A 23,071-nucleotide genomic window follows, 5' to 3' on the forward strand; every position below is an offset into this window, starting at 1 on the left:
TATCGGTTTTGTATTAATCTAAACAGACTTAAGTTTCACACTGAGTAAGTATAAATACTGAGATTTTTTTTTTTAATTAAATGTACTGTACAGAAAGTAATTTTGGAACATTTTGGCTTGTGGTGTGCCGCGAGATTTTTTCCAATGTAAAAATGTGCCATGACTCAGAAAAGGTTGAAAAACACTGGTGTATATGTCTATAAGCAGGGCTGAAAGTGGTCCGGAATGGTCCGGAACGCGATTCCAGTAAAAGATTCAGGGCCTGAGCAAGGCGGGATGGTGCTTCAATCCCGAAAATATGACGTCAACTGTCAAAACTCCATGTTAAAAAAAACAACCTGCCAGGCTGCCACACACACATCTCCAAGAAGAACAATCTCCACCAGTATCTATTATTCATTTATTTATTCCACGTAGTTCTTCCTAGCGTCTCTGTCTCAGTATCTGAGTCTGACAAGTCGCGTCGATGTGCACATGCGTGCAGCAATTCACCCTGGACTCTGCTGTCCGTTCAATTGGCTGATGTACTGACATGTGATCAGCATGGATAGTTAGCTCTGATTGGTTCAAAAGCACATTTTTTGAAACACCAAATAGAGAAAAAAAAACACAAGCTTGTTGAATTTATGTGATAAAAATGGCCAATGCAATGGAAAATTGATCAGATATTTAAGAGAAAAGAAAGTGTTGAAGAGAACATCTTCCATGTTAATGTGCACTTTGAACTTATTTTTGTCCATTTATGTTAGGCTACTTTTTATTTCCTTATAATTAAAAAAAAAAAAGTAAAAAAAAAATAAATAAAATTAATGTTTGTGTTATCTTCAAAATATACAGTGATCCCTCGTTTTTTGATGTTAATGGGGACCATAACCCGCGGTAATAAGTGAAAAACCACAAAGTAGTGCCCCACCAATTTCTTTTTTTGAATTTTTTTTTTTTTTTTTTAATTGTGTGTGTTCAATGCATTTATTCAGATTTTGCATTTGAAAGAGATAGATATAAGACATGTTTTTTCACTTTTTTTCTCCAAAGTATAATTTTTAAAAAAGGATGCGGCGTCTACTTCTCCACTAGGTAAGACAGAAAAACACACGCACTCACACACGCACGCACACACACACAGCTGAGATGCCTGTGTGTACGCCCATGGACTAAGCTCCTTTCTGAGCATATATCTTGTAGGTTAATTTTATTGTTGACACAGCGTTTCGGGGTCATCAACATTTTTACCCCCCACCCCACCACAAAAGTCAAACTCAGCCTATGCGTAGTAATTATGATAAGTTTTAAACATGTTGCTGTCTCACCGAATTATTTTGAAACAAAAATAAAGTAGGAAAATGCTCGTCTTTATTAAATGCTTCATTGAGTTGGTCCATTCAATTCCGCTCAAGCTGCTCACCTACACACAATGAGTTGCCACAGCAACCGTTTAACAAGCTAAACGGTGATTGACGCATGCGGTACTTTGAGGTTTCAGCTTGCAAGCATCACTGGCAAGATCAAACCATAATGTCTTTCAATCACTCTTAACTTTAATAAGAAACTCCAGTGGACTGCCTGACTAAGAAAAGCAGCAGGAGGGAGAGTGAGACTATGAAATCGGATCAAGACAGCACATCTGTATTTATTTAGTTAATAATTTTTTTTTAATTAAAAAAAAAAAAAAAATCAGCAATGGACTGAGGGCGCGAAGTTTGAAGCGTGAAGTAGCGAAGGATCACTTTATTACAGTTCAGTGTGCGTATTATAATTCATTTGTACTTATTTTACAATGTATGTTGATTATATCTTTATTATTTCAAAGAAATTAATGGGTTATCTTCAATTTTAATGCACATCCATATGTCCTTAAATAGTTCAAATTGAGGTTTTGCATTTACATTTGAGGAAAATAAGAAAATCAGAGGGAGTTTTAGATGAAATTTTGCAAATCAGTGCAAAAAAAATACAATTTTGAATGAAAATCAATTTCTCAAATAAGTTTCAGTGTAATGCAGTAGCCTGTGTTTTATTGTGTGTATGTAAAAATGTGCCAAAAGCAGTTTTTGTATTTTTGTGGTTATATATGGTTTAACCCCAAGTCCAGAAGAAAAAAAAAAAAAAAAAGAAAAGAAAAAATCAGGCTCCGTGCCGACCTTTATGTCAGGGAGTTCTGACAAATTTTGCAACCCATCAGAAATTGCAACTTTGCGGTTCTACGCATGCGCATTACATTAAAAATGCCCGCGAATGCAGCGATTCCAAAGTAAACACTACAAACTTTCTTTAAAAAAAGGAATATTTACTTAAGTTTGATCATGGGAGGACATGTAGAAAAGTTCTCAGACACATCCTACCATGTTAGCTGCACACAACAACTGCACCCCGCTCTCTCACTGTTAACGACTTTGCCGTGTCGTTAAGCATTAATTTACGCCATTTTCGTGTTGCACATGTACAGTCCCTGACAAAAGTCTTGTCGCTTATCCATTTTGTAGAAACAATTGCTAATAACCTGACTTTTAATCATTCAATTGGTTTCAGAAATGGCTCATATGAATGCTAAGACCCTCCCAGATGATGCTGAATGTACAAAAATATATTTGTTTCACTGAAAAAAGATTTATCATTTAATGAAGACATAAAGGTCAAATTTTGGCAAGACAAAAGTTTTGTCGCCTACAGAAAGTAGTGTGAAAATTGAACAAAAAATGTACTTCAAATACAAAAATATGTTACATAACATAAGCAAATTAAGTAGTGGTGCTGTGAGATCAAAATTTAATATTTTGTATGACTTGCATGGCCTTCGGCAAGGATTCATGCACTTTTTTGATGAAGTCATCAGGAACAGCAAAGAAAGCAGTCTTCCAGAGTTCATCAACATTCTTGGGTTTCGTCTTCCATGCTTCCTCTTTCATCTTACCCCAGACATGCTCAATGATGTTCATGTCTAGTGACTGGGCTGGCCAGTCCTGGAGAATGTAAATATTATATGAAATATAATATATATGAAATATATGATATTTCAGACTATTTATGTTGCCTTCCACTCTGCAGACCATGATTTTGGTAATGATGTAACCACCAAACTTCACTGTTTTCTGAGTGAATCTCAGATCCATGCAGGCTCCAGTAGGTATCCTGCAATATTTGCGGCGACTGTGGTGTAATTCAATGGAAGATTCATCTGAAAAATCCACCCTTTTGCCACTTTTGCAGCGTCCATGCCACAAATGCACATGTTTCTTTAATTGTCTGCCCTCTGAGAGATAAATAGTCTGAAATAACAACAAATCTTAGCTGCCTCTTACATTCATAAGCATAAAAAGGGACAAATTCTGCAGCAGGATGGTGCTCCATTGCATACTTCAATCTCTACCTCAAAGTTCCTCAAGGCAAAGAAGATCAAGATCCTCCAGGACTGGCCAGCCCAGTCACAAGACATGAACATCATTGAGCATGTCTGGGGTAGGATGAAAGAGGAAGCATGGAAGACGAAACCCAAGAATGTTGATGAATTCTGGGAGGCATGCAAGACTGCTTTCTTTGCTGTTCCTGATGACTTCATCAAAAAATTGTATGAATCCTTGCCGAAGGCCATGGAAGTCATACAAAATATTAAATTTGGATCTCACAGCACCACTACTTAATTTGCTTATGTTATGTAACATATTTTTGTATTTGAAGTACATTTTTTGTTCAATTTTCACACTACTTTCTGTAGGCGACAAAACTTTCGTCTTGCCAAAATTTGACCTTTATGTCTTCACTAAATGATAAATCAACATCATTTGGGAGGGTCTTAGCATTCATATGAGCCATTTCTGAAACCAATTGAATAATTAAAAGTCAGGTCATTAGCAATTGTTTCTACAAAATGGATAAGCGACAAGACTTTCGTCAGGGACTGTATGTTTATCATGTAACCAGTTTATTTAGCACCTTTGGGTAACATTGAGAGTCCAACTGAATGTAAAAGAGGGCTTTTCACAGCCACAAAAGCTTTGGGAACAAAATTTTATAAGGGACCAAATTTTGACATAACACCGGCAAGAAATTCGAGCCACTTTCACCCCTGTATATAAAGCTGTGAGAAAGTTTAAACTGTCAACAAGCTTGCTTGATGGAATAGTAAGTAGTACTTGAGTAATACACTGCCAATAGCAGTAAATGTACAGATTTGTACAGTGGTTTCACTCCAGACTTGACAAAATACTGTATCCTTTGTTTCAAGACGGTTCACCTCATTCAAAAGACACCGGGTCACTTTAAGAGAAGGCGTGTCTTCGCCAAAGGCGCCCTGGGTTTAGGCCAATCAGAGAGGAGCCGGACATGACGTCAGTGAGAGAGCTAGGAAGCCACTGGTCCGACGCGCCAAATTTCAAAGAACTTCCTCCCCGGAGGAAAGAAAGCCTAACCAGCACAAGACGTCCTGGAGGACGACGGCGACCGAAGCCGAACTCCTCCGTAGCCTGGCGCCCGCTTGACTGTCTTTCCGGTATTGGGAAACTCGGTATCATTGGGTAGGTGTCGTAAGTGTCGCGTTTTGGGTGTTTTTGTCGAGGAGGGAACGACATCTGCTCGTAAAGGCGAAAGACGGTTCGCTGTCCCCAATCACATCCGATTTGGACGAGCTCATAAATATCTAAAGAAAAGAAAAATATAAATTAAAATTTAGAGTTAAAATGTGTGATTTAAAGTTACGCAATCACGTTTGACCTGATTCTGAGGCTTCCGGTGACGTAACTTATCCGTGTTGTTCGGCCTGCCCGAAGCTGCTTTTGGGATCCAGAGAAAGTGACACTTGAATGGGTGGGTAAATTGTGGCCCGCCGGCTGTATAGATACTTTATATAGAACCCATTTGAAAGATTAAATGGCAACAGCAAAATATTTACACACATAAACGACTCTTAATAAGACAGAAACACCCATTAAGCCTTTATAGGTCAAGTGACAATTTGTTTGTCATTGAAAAAACCTAACCTAACTCCTAAAAGACCTAAGACGTCACGTTTTGGGTCATGACCCAAATACGATGTCCACATACTGTATGTATGTGGACTTCATGTCTAAATTATAATTATATATTTTGAGTATTAACACTATTTTATGAGTGTGTAGTGTATACAATCACAAATTCTTAATAAAAAACAATCAATACAACTGAAATAAGATAAAAGTGAAACGTACAGTTGTTATGGCCCCCAAGTACACTCGAAAATAGTGCTGCAACAATTAATCGATTAAATCGAGTAATTTTTGTTCAGAAAAAGGCTTTGAATTCAATTTTGCGGCTTCGATGATTTGTTTAGTTACAGTGGCATTGTAATCCCAGATAGCAGACCGACTTTGAAAAGACGACGAATCATCATTCCGCTGTCGATTTTGTATCATTGAATCAACGTCACTTTTGCACCCTCAATTAATGTTGTGTCATTGTTGAAATCCTTACAAAACCCAAACATCATTTAGATTATTTTTAATACTTGCACAACGCTGAATCAATGTTATGTTTTCGACCAAAACGCCCGCTCTTCCATAATTCAATGACTTTTCAATCATATTTCCCTGCCAGTCATAAATCAACTATTTGTCAACATTAGTTCATCAACTATAAAACAATGTTAACCCAACCATCGCCTGACATACCATAAACCAAGGTTGTTTTCAACGTCTTTTGACATTGAAAATTGTCGGTCCGCTATCTGGGAATGGTTTGTTTTGAAAGTGTTGTATTTAGTTTTACGGATTTTGTAGGATACACTGGCCTCTGTTGGCAACATTGAATATGACATAAATTGTCTAAAATGAATTGTATACACCGGCTCCCTGATAAGGCCAACATTGCATTATGTATTTGTAATTTAGTTTACAGGCATAATTCAAGTTTTTTTTATGTAGGAATTAAGGCTGTCAAAATTATCGCGTAAACGCGCGGTAATTAATTTTTTAAATTAATTTCGTTAAAATATTTGACGCAATTAATGCACATGTCCCGCTCAGACAGTATTCTGCCTTTTGGTAAGTTTTACAGCAAGGTTTTTTGTGCTGTCTAACAGTGAACTCTTGTGGTCGCTTTGCGACATGGTTTATTGCTTTCTTGCCAGTTCAATATGGCTGCACGACGTCCCGGGCTGACGCCTACGTGGTAATGTTGTGCTTATATGATCCTTGGACAAGATTTGTCCGTAAGTATAGTTGTTGTAAAGAATGTACACATTATGTTAGTAAGCGAAATGTTATATTTTTTGTATGAGACGCTTTTTGTTTATGTTTAGTGAACCTGTATAGCGTGCTAAGCTAAAGTTGTTGCTAATGCAATGCTTGTGTACTTTTTTTGGGGAGTTTTATTATGGTCTATAGAGGACAATGGTTTGAGGCCATTTTATTAATAAATCAGATGAAAAAGGAAGAAGTCTGATTATTAAGGCGTCGTTCACTAGCTTTGGAAAAAGTAGACGCTTCGGAGTGAGGACAGCATAGACAGATTTAAATGACAGTAAAGTGAAATGCCCACTACAGTCCTTATGTACTGTATGTTGAATGTATATATCCATCTTGTGTCTTATCTTTCCATTCCAACAATTTATTTTACAGAATATATATATAATTTACAGAAAAATATGGCATATTTTATAGATGGTTTGAATTGCGATTAATTGTGATTAATTACGATTAATTAATTTTTAAGCTGTAATTAACTCGATTAAAAATTTTAATCGTTTGACAGCCCTAGTAGGAATATGTGATTTGAACGATTTGTTAAGAGAATTGTAAAACAGTTAATTTTATACAATTTAAGCTAGCAGACTTTTGCTATACAAGTTTAATTTGATCTACTAAAACTACATATCAAGTTCAAGAATAAAACATTGGAATTTTATTTTTGTTCTCATTTAGTTTTTTCGAGCAAGTCAAATTTTTTTCATTTGATGTTAAGCTCAGGTATTTCAATGTATTTTTTTAAAATTAATTTTATGTGCATTTATTGCTCTTGTGGGATGAAAGTACAATTCTGTATTGTTTGAAGAAACACATTGTCTTTTATTTTGTACTTGCATTTAATGCAAATGAATATTATTGCAAGGATACACACATCTCCTAAAATTATTCTGCAACGTATTAAAAGTTTGTTATCCGATTAATCGAACTAATTTGTCGATAGATTAATCAGTTACTTAAATAATCGATAGCTACACCCTTATTCTGAAGTTGATTAATAAAAAGTAGTATTTACTCATTGGCTGACACTGACAATAATAGACGTCCAGTTCGTTTAAACCTGGAGGGCTGGCTGTGACTGCTCATTTTTCAGTGGCATTGACGGCGCAGGATTGTGCAATCCATTTGACAGGGAAAGGCAGAGAGAAAGAAAGAAGGAAACGAATGCTCATTCACCCCTCCCTGTCAAAATGGATTGGACGTCTAGCGCTGTCAATGGCAGCCAAATGAGTGGTCCCATACCTTTTTTGCACTTCGGACCATTGTAATGTGGGCGTTTTTTTCACGGACCGGCATCGTGTGGCAGGAAATGACAGTAAATATAAAATAACACGTAGAGGCTAAAAACCAATATTAAGTGCAGGGAAAATGTCACTCACCATACACTGAATCAACCTTTATTTTCTTGATAGCAGCCTCTCCTAAAACTTGACGACAAATATCCGTAGTCGCAAGCATAATGAGTTCTTCTCCAATTGTGAAAGGTTTCTTAGCTTCAGCAATACGGTTCACCATGAGGTATGATACTCAGTTATTGGTTCTAACCTGGGTTCGATCGAACCCCAGGGGTTCGGTGAGTGAGTCTAAGGGGTTCGGCGAAGGTAAAGAAACGCTGAACCATATTTTCTTTTGCTGATTAGATCTAGGCAAAGTGGCTTTTTAGATCAGGTTTTGGACTGGTTTGCTCCCAATTTACAGACTTAATCCATTTTTTTTTTTAAACTTCTAGTCCTCAATCGGATGAGAGGAGAAACTGGTTTGTTCAGTGGAAGGTTGACTCACACCTGTTATGAGGGAATACAACAGACCAACAGGCAGCGCATCCACAAATTTTGACCTGTTTATAAAACATGCTGTCAAAATGAGAATAATTTTGAATGGGTATTTGCAAAATGCACAAGCTTGGTATCTTAGATATAGCGGTTTGTAATTTGAAAAAAATTGCTTTATTATTCAATTCCAAAAGGTTCGGTGAGTCCACATGTGGGGTTCGGTACCTTTAGCAAGGTTAAGAACCACTGCTCTAAGTGCATTCACTTTTGTTGCCTCGTTTGCTAGCTTTTAGCCACATATTATGCAGAATGGACATGGTTGTCGGCTCCACTTCTGGCTCAGCAGGTGGCCTTTTCCCTGTAAAAAAGCTGTCCAAAGATGTCGCTGCCCCCAGCACACAACCAGCAGCAGCTAAAGTTACTGTTTACATTGACTGGTGCTGGACTGCTAAAGGTGTGCAAACACCATAGTAATTGCGGCCAACCACTATATGGCGACCTATACAAATCTTTACTCTGTTTGTCTGTAGAGTAGAAAAGGATATTGATGTGTCAAGAGCCAGGCCAGATTGCAGTTGTCAATAAATTATTTATTTTTCTGTGGCCAATTAGCGGTGGTGGTTGGGAACCACAAAGTTAAATGAGTGCCCTACAAGGTTACAAAAAAATCATAATTTGTGCATGAAAGGATTAATTCCTTTTGTTTGTAGTTTTAGAATCAACTTGAAATGTGAGTGCCACTTTTGCAGTGGACTGCCAATCCATTTCCATTGATTTGGACGTCTATTGCGGTCACTGGCAGCCAACGTGTTAAAAGAATAATTGATTGACTGGATTTTCTTACATGGGAACTTGCTATAAACATACACAGAGTAATTCTGAAATTTTCATTAGATATATGGTGAAATTTGGTATTATGACAAGGCTCACGTTCGTTATGTGTATGTGGTTGTACATGACTTTAGGTGACGACTGTGTTTTTTCTCTTTCAGATGATGCAGACGGAATACAAACCATGACTCCTCTTGTTTTTATATGACATTTTGTCTGAAAGCCGTTTTTACCCAGAGACCCCGGGGAAAACTAATTTGCATAAGTCATCAGCTCAGACGGCCTCATTTATTCATGTCGGTCCCCCCTGCTTCACGCCAGATGCCATTCTGCCGGGTTCTGATGCCGTCAACGCAATAATTTACCACACGCAGAGCCAATCTCCAAATGCAACGCGTTCCGTTGTAACCCGGAGGCGGGTGGGCTTTTCCAGGACAAAGCGACATGCTCTCTGGGGCGCAGCTGTGCTTCCAGCTGCTTCGCATCGGCTCTTCGCTGGGGGGCCCCACGCAGGACCTGTACACCTTTAGGCCGGCGCACGGTCACTCTGTGTTCCGCCTGGGCCGGGCGGAGGAGCTATGCGACGTCACGCTGGACTCGCCGGCTGTCTCGCGCGTCCATGCCGAGCTGCACGCCGAGCGCGAGGCCAGTAGTGACGGCGGAGAGGGGGAGGCACAAGAGGAAGGATGGAGAGTCCACATCAAGGACAAGAGCACTCATGGTGAGATGGAAATGAACATCACCACAAACTTAAAAATACTATACTATAAAAAAACAGGATATTTTTTTTTTTTTTTTTTGCTTCCGGTTCCTCGCTGTGTGGTATCGAGCAATGCCGATACTGTACCGATAGCATGTTTTTTGAAAAAATATACAAAAGTTTTTTTTGTATATTTTATATATATATATATATATATATATATATATATATTAGGGCTGTCAAATGATTAGAATTTTTAATCGAGTTAATCACAGCTTAAAAATTAATTAATCGTAATTAATCGCAATTCAAACCATCTCTAAAGTATGCCATATTTTTCTGTAAATTATTGTTGGAATGGAAAGATAAGACACAAGACGGATATATACATAAACATACTGTACATAAGTGTTGTATTTGTTTATTATATCAATAAATCCACAAATGGCATTATTAACATTCTGTTTAAGTGATCCACGGATAGTAAGGCTTGTAGTTAATAAAAGATAAATGTTATAGTTACATAGTTACAAGTTATAGTAATTTTATATTTAAAACCCCTCTTCATATTTTTGTTTTAATAAAATTTGTACAATTTTCAATCAAAAGTAGAGTTAATATAATAATAATAAGAATAAAAATAACAATAGTAAGAACTGAGTGACCAAACTCTGAGTAATGCCAGTTCACTTTGCATTGTTGTTTAGCTGTGGGAGAATAGGGCCTCATTACTACAGACTGAAGTGCTTTTCTTTTTGTGAACATTATTTTTTTCGAGAGATAGCAATATTATTACTCTTTGCATATCTTACCCAAAATACAACAAGAGACACATAATTGCCACTAAAAGAAAGCAAACTTACCGAAATATTTGTGGAGCACAAAGCAACAGTATAAACGTCTCACAACTACTAATTCTCCCACTATTAGAAGGAATAACATTAATATGGAACGGCGCTGCGCTGCCCCCAAGCGGCCGGTGGCATTCTCTTCACTCTTAATGTCCATATACGGCTTCATTGAAATCCGTTTGAGGCAATGCGAGAGTGGCTCATTCAGTGCACGCGTTAATCGCGTCAAATATTTTAACGTGATTAATTTAAAAAATAATTAATGCCCGTTAACGCGATAATTTTGACAGCCCTAATATATATATATATATATATTAAATACTAAATTACTGCATACTCACTTGAATGTAAAATTAAAATTGCTATCATGGCTTGGCCAGAAACTACTTTACAACTTCAAACTGAAACATGGAAAAAAAGAGTAATACAAACGCAGTGGACAGTCAACGAACGCCATACTACATTAGTATGTTAGCTTAGTGCATGTGGCAATCACTTTTGCTAGGCTACTTTTCCCTGTTTTAACACCTGCTAACAAAGCTAACATCTTTACAGATGCTCATGTCAGTTTCACTGTTCATAAAATATTAAATCCTGGCTGGTATTAACGTTTGACATGGATGTTTAGCCACCATTTAAAGTATAAGCTCTAATATTGAAAATATGACCGCCAAATGATGAGAATTAAAGACTCCTGTCCTTGGCCCAAAACACCACCAGACTTGTCTTTATCATTCAATTACTGTTATGTATTGTTATCTACTTTGGTATGAAAAAGTATCTGAACCTTTTGGAATTTCTCACATTCTGCATAAAATCACCATCAAATGTGATCTTATCTTTTTCAAAAACGCACAGATGAAAATACAGTGTCTGCTTTGACTAAAACCACCCAAACATTTATAGTTTTTGATATTTTAATCAGGATAGCATGCAAACAATGAGTAAGTTTTTAGGGTTACTTTAAAGGGTAAAGCAACATTGCATATTGTTTCTGGCCAAGATAAAACATACCGTGTGTGCAAGCTATAAGACTGGAGAGGACACTGCAGTAGTGACTTGGGGGCGTAGGCACAGCACGTCACATGAGTGACACAACCAGACACAGCTACGATGCAGGCTAACTACACATAAAATGTTAGACATTGTGAACATGTGACGGAAACTATTGCGCATATTCCTCTTGTTCTCTTTTCGTCAGAAGAAAACTGACATTAGGCTCGTTATGTTTTAGTCTCCCAGAACACATTTTTAGCTCGTTATCGTCTCATCATCATGAAAAAAGTTAGTTGAGGAAATATATTCTGTATGGTCTTCGTTGACAAAAACACGGAATGGCACGCTATAAAATATGATCCACTTGCATTTTGGTGCCGTATTTGGGCCCCTTCCGATACTAGTATCGGTGCAACACTAGTTGCACAGTACAACATACATAATATGTTATGTATGTTACATAGTACAACACCATTGACTACAACAGATCGATAGTCTATTACATTTTGACTGGGAGTTCAAATGGACTTGACATCTAATGACTTGATGATGACAAAATGTTGCCATCATACTGACACCACAATGATTGTCTACCTCACAACCAAATAACTCTCTTCAGGCTCTTCACAGTAACACCAGTCTACCGCTGTCATTTGATCATTGTCAATCCAGTCAAACTGGCTCTATCACTATCAATGCCAGCCAATGAGTTAATATGAAATCTTAACCACAACAGAACGACACACAGATAAAAATTGTGAACCAAAAACAAGCACAGATACGATTGCTCAAATGAACTTGTCATTGCCAGGTACGTGGGTTAATGAGGTCCGCCTCCAAGCTGGCGTCCTTTGGGAGTTATCCGACGGCGACGCGCTCACCTTCGGGGGCCATGGGGCTCCCGACGGCCCAGAGTTCTACTTTCTCTTCCAGAAGGTCAAAGTTCGTCCGTTGGACTTTGATGCCATCACCATTCCGAAGGTGAGACCAGTGATGGTCTAAATGTGAAATTTTGGTTTGGATGCCTTAAGTTACATGTAACAAATATACATTACACTACATCTACATTACATCAAAAAATAAATAATTGAAACAAGAACAAAATTTGAAAATTACGTTGAAAAATACAGCTCAAAATTAGGAAATCCAAAATAATAATAGACAAAAGTAAATTAATTAAAAATATATGTAATCATTTTAAAGGAATTTATTACTAATATGATCCTTTTATTGTCATTTCTCATCATTTTTCAAGTTATTTTTTCGTTTTTTTTTTTTTTTTTTTTCATTTAAAATTCCAATTTTGTTATTTTTAAAACTATTTTGTTCTTATTTATTCCCCTAATGATTTTGATATTAACGCATTGGCTGCAATTGACAGCGATAGACGTCCAATCCAATTTGACTCAGAATCCCTCCCAGTCAAAATGGATTGGGCGTCTATCGCTGTCAATTGCACCGAATGTGTGAAGCCTAAATTCTAGGGGTGAATGCTTATTTCTAGTTTTTCTCCAGGCAGGAACGTTTTCTTCCGATCTGCAAAACCGGATCAGAACCAACCCTGAGCGTATGACGGCACCAGGCGTGGATCTGTCCAAGCTGTCCATCAATCGTTCCACCGTCATCCTCAACTCCATCGGCAGCTTGAGCAAGATGCAGGGCAGCGCGTGGACCTTTAGGAGGAGCCACAGCCACGAGGGGGCCGCCTCCGATCCGGTCTCCTCGTCCCCGCCTCGTCCTCCTCTGAGCGCCAGACGCTCACCGCCTTCTTACTCCCCTGCTGCCTCCTCATTGACCCCCAAGTGCGTCGTGCCCAAGTCCTCTGCCCCGAAGGTTCTGGCGCCGGCGTCCAGGAGCCGGAGGAAGTCTGCGCACACGGTGCTGTTGGAGGATGACAGCTCAGACGAGCCCCGGAGCAGGACGGGTGAGAATTCTGGTTGTACTGTTGACCCGTGTTACGTTCTAGTGCTGCAACGAGTCATTGATTATATCAAGAAATCTGGTTAGAAAAAAGGTTCGAATTCAATTTTGCTGCTGCGATGATTCATTTAATTACAGTGGCGTTGTGATGGTTTGTTTTGAAAGTGTTGAATTTAGTTTTATGGATTGTGGAGAACCACTGCCCTCTGTTGGTAACTGTCAATATGACTTGTCCAACATGACTGAATCCAGCTGCTTCTTGTAAAGGCCAACATAAGTTTTTGTTTGCGCTAATATGTTTGTTTATTCAGTTGTCATTAGGTTTAGAGGTATATTTATCAGTTTTATTTTCATGGAAATGTGTTTGAACGATTTGTGAAGAGAATTGTAAGAAGAAGAAAAAAAAAGCATTTATAGCATTTAGGCTAGTGGAGGTTTGCCGTGAAAGTTAGGTTGATTCGAGCTACTAAATTAGCATATCATTTTGACTAATGAGAAATTTAATCACCAATTGTTTTGTATTGAGTATTTTTTTATTTATGCATTCATCAATTAGTTAAGAGGTATGCTTAGCATATTTTTGTGGAAATACGTGAATGATTTGAGTAGAGAATTGTAAAAAAAACGTTAGCATTCAAGCAAGGGCGTAGGCTTGGTCTCAACATTGGTAGGGATGATAAAACAGCATAACCTGCATGCACACTTTTTGCTTGGGGCGGGTGATTAATCAGACCAAACAGATTGAGTGTACTGGGGTCAGCGTTACATTTCCCACAAACTTGAACCTATTTAATTGACATTCTAAATAGTGCTGCAACGATTAATCGAATAACTCGAGTATTCGAATTAAATTTTGTTGCTTCGAGTATTCGTTTAATTAAAGTGGCATTGTAATGGTTTATTTTGAAAGTGTTTGCATTTAGTTTTATAGATTAGGGTTGGAACACTGCCCTCTGGTCTGCCTCATTTTACATGGCTGAATCCAACTGCTCCCTGTTAAGACCAACGTAAGCTAAGTTTTTGTTTGGGCTAATGTTTTTTAACGCATTCATAATTCAGTTTATAGGTATATTTAGTCGTTTTTTGTGGGAGTATGATTCTGAACCATTTGTTAGGAGCATTGTTAAAAAAAAACAACAAATGTTGGTATTTCATAGCATTTAAGATAGGGGACTTTTGCTATGTAAGTTAGCCAATTATTCTTTTGTTGTACGTAGATCCTCATTTATTTATTTTTTTATACCGTTTGAGGCTTATCCCAGGAATTTTAATTTTTCATGTTCCTTATCCGATTACTCGATTATTCGAACTAACTAGTTCATCGATTAATCGACTACTAAAATAATCGATAGCTGCAGCCCTAATTCTAAATCAGGAGTGCTCATTACGTCAATCGGCCAGTCGTACGCAACGCTAGCGGCATCCCAAAAAACAAACATTTTTTAAATGTACATAGGTAATTATGATTGTGTTGTGTGTATGTTGTGATTTGTGAGCCAGATATGCGGTTATGCAGCACCCCTCTCTCTGTAAGCAGCTTCTTGCTCATGTTTTTCTGGTTTTATAGTTTCCGGCAGAGTTCACTACATTTCTCAGTTTAATTAACATTAACAGTAGAAAACACAAACAGAAGGACACTTCTCTCTGAGCAGCTCTCTACTCGAGTTTTGCAGGTTAACAAGTTCACACAATTTAATGTTATGCTAACCTTGATGTAGTTCGGACTTTCAGTAGCCAAATTAGTGGTGTGTTTCCCACCCCCGCAACATTTGCGTCTTTTTAAATAGCTTACAGTGACTGCTGTTGGCCGAAAAAACTTCTAATATCCCTCCTCTTTGGAGGGGGCGAAGGAGGCGGCATGTTGTCGACATGTATTTCTGTCGGGGCTGTGCGAGTGTGAGCGTGTGTGTGTGTGTCTGGGGTGGGTCAAGTCATCAGCCAGTTAAACATGCGTTTGAGAGGGGAAAAATAGACCGGCACATTCAGCAAGTGAAGAGGTAAATGTAAAATTGAACATAATGAAAATAATTCACTTAATAATAGTAGGGTCAATTCTATCTTTACAACATATTGGAAGACAATCTAAATTACCTGTATAACTGAACTCATTATATAATGCCTTTGAGGTTGCTGAAAGATTGGTGGGGACAATTTTGGCATCCTGAAAAGTTGGTAGTGTTGTGTCCCTACCGTCCCTATGCGAACCTACGTCCTTGCATTTAAGATATCGGGCGTTTGCTCTGCGAGCTTGCTGGATTCGATCTACTAAATTTACATATCAATTTAACTAATTAGACATTTAAACTCTAATTGTTTAGTGTTAAGTGTTTACATATCAATTTAACTAATTAGACATTTAAACTCTAATTGTTTAGTGTTAAGTGTTATATTTAGGGATGTCCTGATTGCATATTTTTGCACCCTATTCCGAGTCATCTGATTTTGAGAATCTGCTGGTAGTCCTGATCAGATACTGCGGGGAAAAAAGTCTTATAATTTTTTTTTTTTTTTTTAAATTTGCACAAAAATTCCAATTTTCGGGTCCACTTGATTCCTTGCAGGCCCTGAAGAAGTGCAACGATTGCGCGGCAGGAAGAAACGTCGTCTCTACAAGTCCGACTCGGACGACCTCTGCTCGCCTCCCCCGCCTCTGCTGTCTTCCCACCCGCGTCCCCAGGAAGCCAAACCCTTCCCAGTTGGCATCAGGACCATCGGCAGCTTCCACGGCGCCATGACCAACTCTCGTCTCGACCACCACGTCCTACCTCCGCTACCAAGACAAGAACGGCAGGAGGCGGCGCCGCCGCGTCACCTTCACAACACGGCCACGTTTCGCCAGCAGAGATCCGTGCCGCCGGCGCCGAGGGGTCGTCGGAGGGCTAACAGTGCGCCGGTTTTCTCTCCCTTGGTGGTCGGAGGGGAGAGTTACAACCTGGCGTCACCCTCAGTGAGGGTTTGCGCGGCGCCGCGTGGCCGGCCTGCGTTCAACAGGTTCCACCAGCAGCCTGGGTAAGAGGCTTTTGAAGAATACAGAAACATGCCACAAATAGTGAAATGTACTGTACACATTTTATCTATAGATGGAATAGATGAAACAACGGATCTAGACGCTAAACGTGCACTCCATTTTGACTGGGAGAAGCGAATGAACGTTTATTCATTCTCCCCTCCCATAAGGTTCTGTCACAGAGCCATACGCATAATAAACACAACATTGCTGAGATATATGTGGTACCTTAAAACTGGTTATTTTGATGATATGCACATTGAAAGTCAACCATGTTTATAGCATTGCTTGTTTGTCTTGATTTGAAATGGAAAAAACAAAACATTTTTAAAAACTGTATAATTGCATATAGCAATGTACTGTGCTATATACAGTACTGTACAGTGATATGAAAACGTATCTGAACCTTTTGGAATTTCTCACATTTTAGCATAAAATCACCATCAAATGTGATCTTTGTCAAAATCACACAGATGAAAAAAGTGCTAAAAAGTGCTTAACTAAAAGTACCCAAACATTTATAGGTTTTCATATTTTATGAGGAAAGTATGCAAACAATGACAGAATGGGGAAATATAAGTAAGTGAACCATCACGTTGAATATTTTGTGGCTCACCCTTTTGCAGCAATAACTTTAAGCAGACACTTCCTATAGCTGCAGATCAGTCTGGCACATCGATCAGGACTAATCTTGGCCCATTCTTCCCTACAAAACTGCTGTAGTTCAGTCAGATTCCTGGGATGTCTGGTATGAATCGCTGTCTTTAGGTCACATCATCTCAATGGGGTTCATGTCCGGACTTTGACTTGGCCACTCGAGAACGTGTATTTTGTTCTTCTGAAAACATTCTGAAGTTGATTTACTTTGTGTTTTGGTTCATTGTCTTGTTGCAGCATCCATCCTCTTTTTAGCTTCAACTGTCAGACAGACAGCCTCAGGTTTTCCTGCAAACCATCCTGGTAAACCTTTGTATTCATTCTTCCATTAATGATTGTGAGTTGTCCAGGCCCTGAGGTAGCAAAACAGCGCCAAATCATGATGCTCCCTCCGCCATGCTTCACGGTGGGGCTGAGGAGTTGATGTTGGTGAGGTGTTACATTTTTCCTCCACACATGACGTTGTGTGTTACTCCGACAATTCAACTTTGGGTTCATCAGCCCAAAGTTTTGCCAAAACTTCTGTTGAGTTTCCAAGTGGCTTTTTGCGAACATTAATCGAGCAACAATGTTTTTTTAGATGGCAGTGGCTTCCTCTGTGGATTCCTCCCATGAACACCATTCTTGGTCATAGTTTTACATATAGTTAATGTGTGCACAGAAATATCGGACTGTGCCAGTGATTTCTGTAAGTCTTTAGAAGACACTCTAGAGTTCTTTTTTACCTCTGAGTATTCTGCGCTGACCTCTTGGCGTTATCTTTGGTGAATGGCCACTCTTTGGGAGAAGCAACAGTGCCAAACTCTCCATTTGTAGACAACTTCTCTGATTGTCGATTGATGAACATCCGGACTTTTAGAAATGGTTTTGTATCCTTTCCCAGATTTATACAAATCAACAATCCTTGATCACAGCTCTTTTGACTGAGCCACGATGCACATCAGACAATGCTTCTCAGGTGTGTGTTTTATAGTGTGCAGGGCAGCTTTAAACCACTTATCAGTGATTCTTCACACACCTGACTTAAATTCAGTTGCTCTTTAAGTCTCCTTAGGTACAGGGTTCACTTACTTATTTTTCCCCCTCCTTTCATTGTTTGCACACTATCGCTAAAATATGAAAACCTATAAATGTTTGGGTGTTTTTAATTAAAGCAGACACTGTATTTTCATCTGTGTGATTTTGACAAAGAACAGATCACTTGGTGATTTTATGCTGAAATTTGAGAAATTCCAAAAGGTTCAGATACTTTTTCAATCCACTGTAGTATTAAACCTTTTGGGTAAAACTATTGTCTGCAATGTCAAAAGCCTTCTGGAGCTAAAACAACGTTAATGAAACTATTTGCATCTTAAACAGGCTCTCAAATTTAGATCGTGATTGTCTTTTACAAAAAAACAAAAGCCTATTCCTAATAATTCAAAAGCACTTTAGAAAATTTTTACTAAGCTTAAAATAACTCGTGATTGTAACTCGTGATTTATTCTTTGCTCACAGCAAGCGTCGCGGCCGTCCGAGGAAGCACCCACTTCCTCCTCGGCCTTCCCTTCCCTCGCCGTCCTCCTCGTCTTCCTCCTCAACTTCCACAGCCTCGTCCTCCTCGGGCTCCTCTTCGTCCTCGTCTTCCGATGAAGACGACGAGCCCTCCACGGCCGTTTCGTCCGCCGGGGGCTCGGTGGAACCGTGCGCGGCCGCCCACTGCCTACTGCCCCAACAGGACCCAGTCCAGTGGATCCAGTGCGACGTATGCGACGCCTGGTACCACATCGACTGTCTCCACATCGATCGAAAAAAGCTTCTGCGAGACCCCAACGCCGACTTCCACTGTGGCTGCTGTTGAGAACCACAGGCACACGATCACTCACCCAATTGCCGAGTTGCTCTCTAAGAATCCAACAACTCTCTGGGATTTTACGGTCGTACGTGTTCAAATTCTCACAGTTGACTTTCTCCTGCCTCGTCTGTAATGAATTTTTAAGAAACGAGACATTCTCTTTTCTGAGGATGAAGAAGCTGCATAGGGTGGTAATCTTACACCCCACTTCCACTCAAGAGAGGCATCTCCATCATTTTGAGTGGGCGACCAGGATCATGTCTTGACGCTGTTTTAATCCGCCACTTTATTAGGTACACCAAAAAGAACTTTTAAAATTCCCCATCATACTCAGACAGCAATGAATTGCATTTATAGGGGCGTTAAAAAAAACTTGCGTGTACAAATTTAGGGGTTCTGCGACATGACCTCTGTGGCACACCACCTTGGAAACCAATGATCCATTGCAATCAAAATAGGAATCCTTATTAAATCATTCTATTTTTTTATGTCGTTTGTGTTGAATGGTGTACCTAATAAAATGTCTTGAATGCTTGGACCTCAACGTGCTCTTCTATTTTTAAAGGAATTATGAATTTTTCATATGGTGTACAGTATGCAAAATACTTCATTGATGGTGTGCGATGTCTTTGGCTCCCCCGCTGTGGCCAAATGGTCAAACTGCAGTTGGTGAGTAATAAATGCAAAATAAAACCGTTCATGAGTGATGTTGTTAATGCATGTAATGGAATATTGTGACTGATAAGGACTATGTAGAGAAATAATAAAAACCCACAACTACCAAAGTAGCATGTGTTTCCTTCATTTAAAAAACAGTCATTGGTAACTACAGATATAGATAAGTTTACCAATAATGTTGAAGTAAAATAAAACTAGTCTTACATTTTTCAATTACCTTCCCAGTTTAACTTGGGGCATGTTGTAAGTAACAATGAAGACAAAATCCAATTTCAAAGCTTTCTCGTATGACAATTTACAGTTTGGGAGTTTTTGTTGAGACTAAGCTGTTATATGAATGGGTTTATATGTGTGGTTTCTTTATAAAAAGAAATGTACTATCAACTTTACTATCTAACAATAACTCAAGCGCGAATATGCTTCTCCAATACGGACACTAGGACGCTGATTAGCATAATCACTAACTAGTGATAAGTAGTTACGCCTCCTCAACAAAAAAATACAATGCAATTGGCTTCATTTACCCACCTCTGAGGGACACTGAGTCTAACAACACTAAAAACTAACTTTCAAAATTTCTTAAAGGGTATTATAACACTAAGGGGCTGTGAGATATCAATAGAACCGTTATGTGGCAAGATAACAAATATTAATAAAGTTAACAAAAAAATAAATCGCATTCATGAGCAATTATCGAAAATCGATCGAAAATTACGAACATTTCCGAAAGTATTCCGGAAACAGCCGCATGGGGCGGAGACGTCATAACAAGGAAACGAAAGGTCGAGGCAGGTGCAATCGTTTATCGACGAGAGAGTTGCGTTCGTGTTTTATCAAAAAAATCGCTAAAATGGTTCAAACCTGTCATGCTATGTGGTCTACAAATAGCCATTTGTCGCAATGTAGTACCCATGAGTTCCCGAACGCGAGAAAAAGAGCTGGACTATGCAGACAATGAGTAAAGTTCGTCCGTGCTAAGAGGGCTAATTTTGCAGACCCAGCCTCCGGCACGGTTTTGTGTGGTGCGCATTTTACACCTGAAAGCTATTCGAACTATGGACAAATGAAATCAGGTTTTGCTAAGAAATTGCTGATGAAAGCAGCCACCATACACGCGCAGCCACCTAAATGTCCCGAGATATCAAGAAAGAGGACAACTGGCTCTGATGAGACCACCCCAGGCTAAGCAAAGGAGGGGAGCAGCCAAGCTTGAAATGGCTACTCTTTTATAATAAAAACATATCACGCATTGGATATAGGACTGGACACATGTATAAATTATCGCTCATAAAATATATAGAACAAATCCTCGAATCCCATTCATATTTGTGTCTGTTGGCAGAGCGAAAACCTATGACAGCACAATAAATGATAATTATTCTATACATTACATTATTTTGCGGTCACTGTGTATCAGCTTCACAAAAAGAAATACAAAACAAACCATTCGGTGTTTCCAACACGATGTTGCCGGTGTTTCATCAGTGTGATTGCTCCTCTCAATGATCCTTTCATGAGGCTGCATTGGCTTTTGTTTGGGCTCAAATTGATAACCCAAAACACTAAAGAAAGGTTCATAACTCTCCTCGTCACCATTAGAAGAATGTTCATTATGTCGGATTCGTCGCTGCAACTAGAAACAAAATTGTCCGCTATCATCGCCGCCATTCAGTACTAAGCACTGAGCCGGTTGTTTCCTTGTAGTGACGTCACGCACACAGTATGCTAGATTTCCGGGATCTCGTGGGCGGGTCCTTTTAGCTTGACAATCGATCCAAATTTCTTTCATTTTCTTGGTGTTGCGATGTGTGTAATTACACGTAGTGGCAGGATATGAATCCAAAAGGCATGCGTTTATGGATGAATGATGGAATATTAGCATTTCCCAAGGTGTTGTCATACCCTTTAATATTATTGATTAAGCAACCCAACCTGAGTGTAGCAGTGAACTCTCTCTCTCTTGCTCTAATCACTGGCACGCGCATGCGCACATTACACACAAACAAGGACTCAAACGGGACTGCTCATGGCTGCCGGCAAAAATTGATTATCAAATTTGTTGAGAACTAATTTATTGATCAAATTTAATCGATTAGTTGTTTCAGCCTCATTAAGAAGCTGGTTTAGATCGTAAGATGTCTGAAAATTGGCAAAAATGTGTTTTTTGCCTAAGGATAAGATTTTTTTCATGTGCTATTTGACTTAACAAAAATAAATTGTAAATATTATCAGATTTCTTCATTAGAGAAGTTATATACAAGTATACGTTATAATTTTAAGAATTTGGACAAGTTGGTCCTAAGTGATTTATTGGTTATCAAAATAGTTGTCAATGAATTTGCTAATTGATTAGTTGTTGATTAATCGATTAATTGTTGCACCTCTACGTTGTTAAATAGAGGAACTAAAAGCTGCAATTTCTGGAGAAATTACGATGGGGCTTCACTTTGGTAGATACAGATCTAAGACCCGCCCAGTTAAATTTGGGGACATTTCGGGGACACGTCCTGTTGCATGGCTGTCAATGGCATTGACTTACTTGGGCGCCAGTTGAATGTCAATGGGCTGAAATGGCAAGTTTTTGGTCAAAAATCACATTTCTGCCATTGAAAATGAATGGGAAATTTGGATGTGCATGGCTGTCAATGGCTTCGACTTGATCAAAAAATCACAAGGACCTATGCTTTCCTGCCATTGAAAATGAATGAGAAATTTGGACGTTAATGGCTCTCGATGGCATCCCATTAGAAATGAATACGACAGTTTTTGGCGAATTTTGGAGAAATCGTACGTTTTTGGCCAATTCTGTATACAACTTTTATGACCCTTAGCGTCCTGGAATTTTTGATGTGTAAATTATGTTATTTGGTTACGGGCAAAGGGAAAATTTTGGGGGGTCACTCGAAAAATACCCTGCGTTGCGCGAAAATCCGGGCATTTTGAGATTCGAACGGTGACGGTCGGTCAAACAGTTTAGGCTGTGCAGCGCACCGAAAAAAATCGATTAAAAAAAAAAAAAAAAAATTACTATCTAATCAACAGGTTGCAACCATTTTCTCCCACAAGAATGGTACTGTCCATGTTAACTCTGGCTGCCATTGACAGTCATGACTAGATGACAAATTTCTCCTTGGAGGGACTTAATTGAACGTCTTGAGCAATGTATATCCAAAAAACGTATTGGTACAGTATCGGTGTAAAACTATTCATAACTGCTTACAGTGTTTCTAATAGTTTGACCCTTGTATTGTCAATCTCGTGCAGAAGAGGGCAGTGTTGGTCTGTTGGCAGATTTGTCTCATTATTTTGAATCGGTCACACACAGAAAGAACGTGTGCCTTTATATAAAACGTATTTGTGTGTGTGTGTGTGTGTGATTGATCTGAATAACATCTCCCTCTCTTCTCCATCCCACTTTTGGTCCTCCTTTTATCTTCCCTCCATGGCGTCTTTAAAAAGCCTCTGCGGGGTCCTTAAAGGATCATTCTGCTCTTTTGAAGGCTGTCTTTCTGAAGCCAAAGTAGGCTCCCCGACAAGGCAGCCGTGATGAAGGTAACGCCATCAGAGTGCCAGATCCATCAATCCATGTGTTCCTTTACATAAAGATATTGAT

The 23,071-nt window shown here is 39.0% G+C and overlaps 1 protein-coding gene across 1 annotated transcript; it reads left to right on the forward strand.

The window, feature by feature from the left end:
• Positions 1-4,342: 4,342 nt before the first annotated feature.
• tcf19l (transcription factor 19 (SC1), like) lies at positions 4,343-19,552 on the forward strand. Its single transcript, XM_057828219.1, has 6 exons — positions 4,343-4,511; positions 8,977-9,536; positions 12,174-12,343; positions 12,878-13,286; positions 15,844-16,291; positions 18,444-19,552. Exons 2-6 carry the CDS (start codon positions 9,260-9,262, stop codon positions 18,784-18,786), a joined length of 1,647 nt encoding a protein of 548 aa, XP_057684202.1. The 5' UTR covers positions 4,343-4,511; positions 8,977-9,259; the 3' UTR covers positions 18,787-19,552.
• Positions 19,553-23,071: the final 3,519 nt, after the last annotated feature.

This window comes from Corythoichthys intestinalis, chromosome 22, assembly GCF_030265065.1.
Source record: "Corythoichthys intestinalis isolate RoL2023-P3 chromosome 22, ASM3026506v1, whole genome shotgun sequence".
Taxonomy (NCBI): domain Eukaryota; kingdom Metazoa; phylum Chordata; class Actinopteri; order Syngnathiformes; family Syngnathidae; genus Corythoichthys; species Corythoichthys intestinalis.

Excerpts from the sequence above, each read along its gene's own strand:
- tcf19l (XM_057828219.1), top strand. The coding sequence starts at position 9,260 with ATGCTCTCTGGGGCGCAGCTGTGCTTCCAGCTGCTTCGCATCGGCTCT. Across the intron at positions 12,344-12,877 it reads ATGCCATCACCATTCCGAAG|GCAGGAACGTTTTCTTCCGA; the intron begins GTGAGACCAGTG and ends GTTTTTCTCCAG. Across the intron at positions 16,292-18,443 it reads AGGTTCCACCAGCAGCCTGG|CAAGCGTCGCGGCCGTCCGA; the intron begins GTAAGAGGCTTT and ends CTTTGCTCACAG.